This window comes from Elephantulus edwardii, unplaced genomic scaffold (genome assembly GCF_000299155.1).
Source record: "Elephantulus edwardii isolate Elephantulus edwardi_28Jun2011 unplaced genomic scaffold, EleEdw1.0 scaffold00051, whole genome shotgun sequence".
Lineage (NCBI taxonomy): Eukaryota > Metazoa > Chordata > Mammalia > Macroscelidea > Macroscelididae > Elephantulus > Elephantulus edwardii.
Window position 1 is genome coordinate 10,992,181 of NW_006399801.1, and position 1,277 is coordinate 10,993,457.

The 1,277-nt window shown below is 49.7% G+C and overlaps 1 protein-coding gene across 1 annotated transcript; it reads right to left on the reverse strand.

Annotated features, from left to right (window-relative positions):
* Positions 1-7: 7 nt before the first annotated feature.
* LOC102847576 (parafibromin-like) lies at positions 8-1,143 on the reverse strand (the record flags this gene model as incomplete). The annotated part of the gene is made up of 1 exon (XM_006886735.1): positions 8-1,143. A coding segment is annotated over exon 1 (1,038 nt), but the record flags the coding sequence as incomplete, so codon positions are not given.
* Positions 1,144-1,277: the final 134 nt, after the last annotated feature.

The window sequence follows — 1,277 nt, forward strand, 5'->3', positions numbered from 1 at the left end:
GCCTTGCTTGGGAAACTGGTCTTGGTACTGGCTGTGCTGCAGGAGTCTGAGTCTTGCGGGCAGATGCACCTTCCGTCACAGATTTCAGTGTCATACCATGGTAAGTGCCCATAGTATCAATTTTGAAGCCTTCCGTTTCTTCTTTTCCTTTAAATCTTTCCTGGTCATATCTGCTGTAGGCAGCTGGGATAGGCTGTTTGGTACGCAATGTGGGATCCACAGGTGCTGCATTTGGAGCCGGTTGCTGTTCAGGGGCATGTCCTTCTTCTCTGGCTTTCACAGACTGAAGAATGGCAAAAATATTCTTGGAAAAATTCTTTCCTGTGCTTTGTAAGATAGTTGTTCTTGTCCTCCACACTCTCTCTCTGCTGACAATATCTCGGGTCACATCTACTTCAGCATCCACAAAACTCCTCTGTTTAAGGGCAGTTATATCATCATCTAGATCAGTTTTGATGGTAGATCTTTTCTTAGCCATAATTTTGGCTTTGATTGCAGCAATTTTTTCCACTGACATAGCTTCTGACAAAGACCTAATCTGTTCTGTTTGTACAACTCCTTCTTTGTGACCCTCCAAACGAGCAGCCAATCTCTCTTTATCAAGACGCACACACTCTTCATCCTCAATACGTGGTTTCTTTGCTTCTGCTAAAACTTCATCAGCAGCTCGCTTTACTTGAGTAGATTGCTGCAGGCCTATTTCCAGGGGGGCACTCCTATCAATACTTGCTGATGTTGATGCTTCACCATTGAGATATCCAAGTAAATCTTTTCGGTCAGGTCTTCGAACCACAGGAATGTTTTCAGTAGCTGCACGTCGGACATAAACAGCATGTGAGAGGTGCACATTGTTAAGGAGAAATAAGATGGAATCCAATGTATAATACTCTCTGGGTTGACCTTCCTTTCCAGTTCCCCACACTACATAGTTGGTCTTGACATTCTTCGGCCAGGAGAACTCCCCGAAGATTACTTCATCTCCCTTCACCACAATCTCCTTCTTCTGGACGTTGTACTGTCGCAGGACACCAAGCACGTCCACCATCTTCACCCCCCGTTGCCGCCGCCGGCACCAGGAGCCGCCGCCGATGAGCTTGCCTCCTACCTTCTCCTGCCGCCTCGCCCTCCTCTGCTACTGCCGCCGCCACGCTCACCTGGAGCCGCCGCCGATGAGCTTGCCTCCTACCTTCTCCTGCCGCCTCGCCCTCCGCTGCTACTGCCGCCGCCACGCTCCAAACGCGGCCTCCGTAGCCGGGGCCAACCTGGTCGGCTCTCTC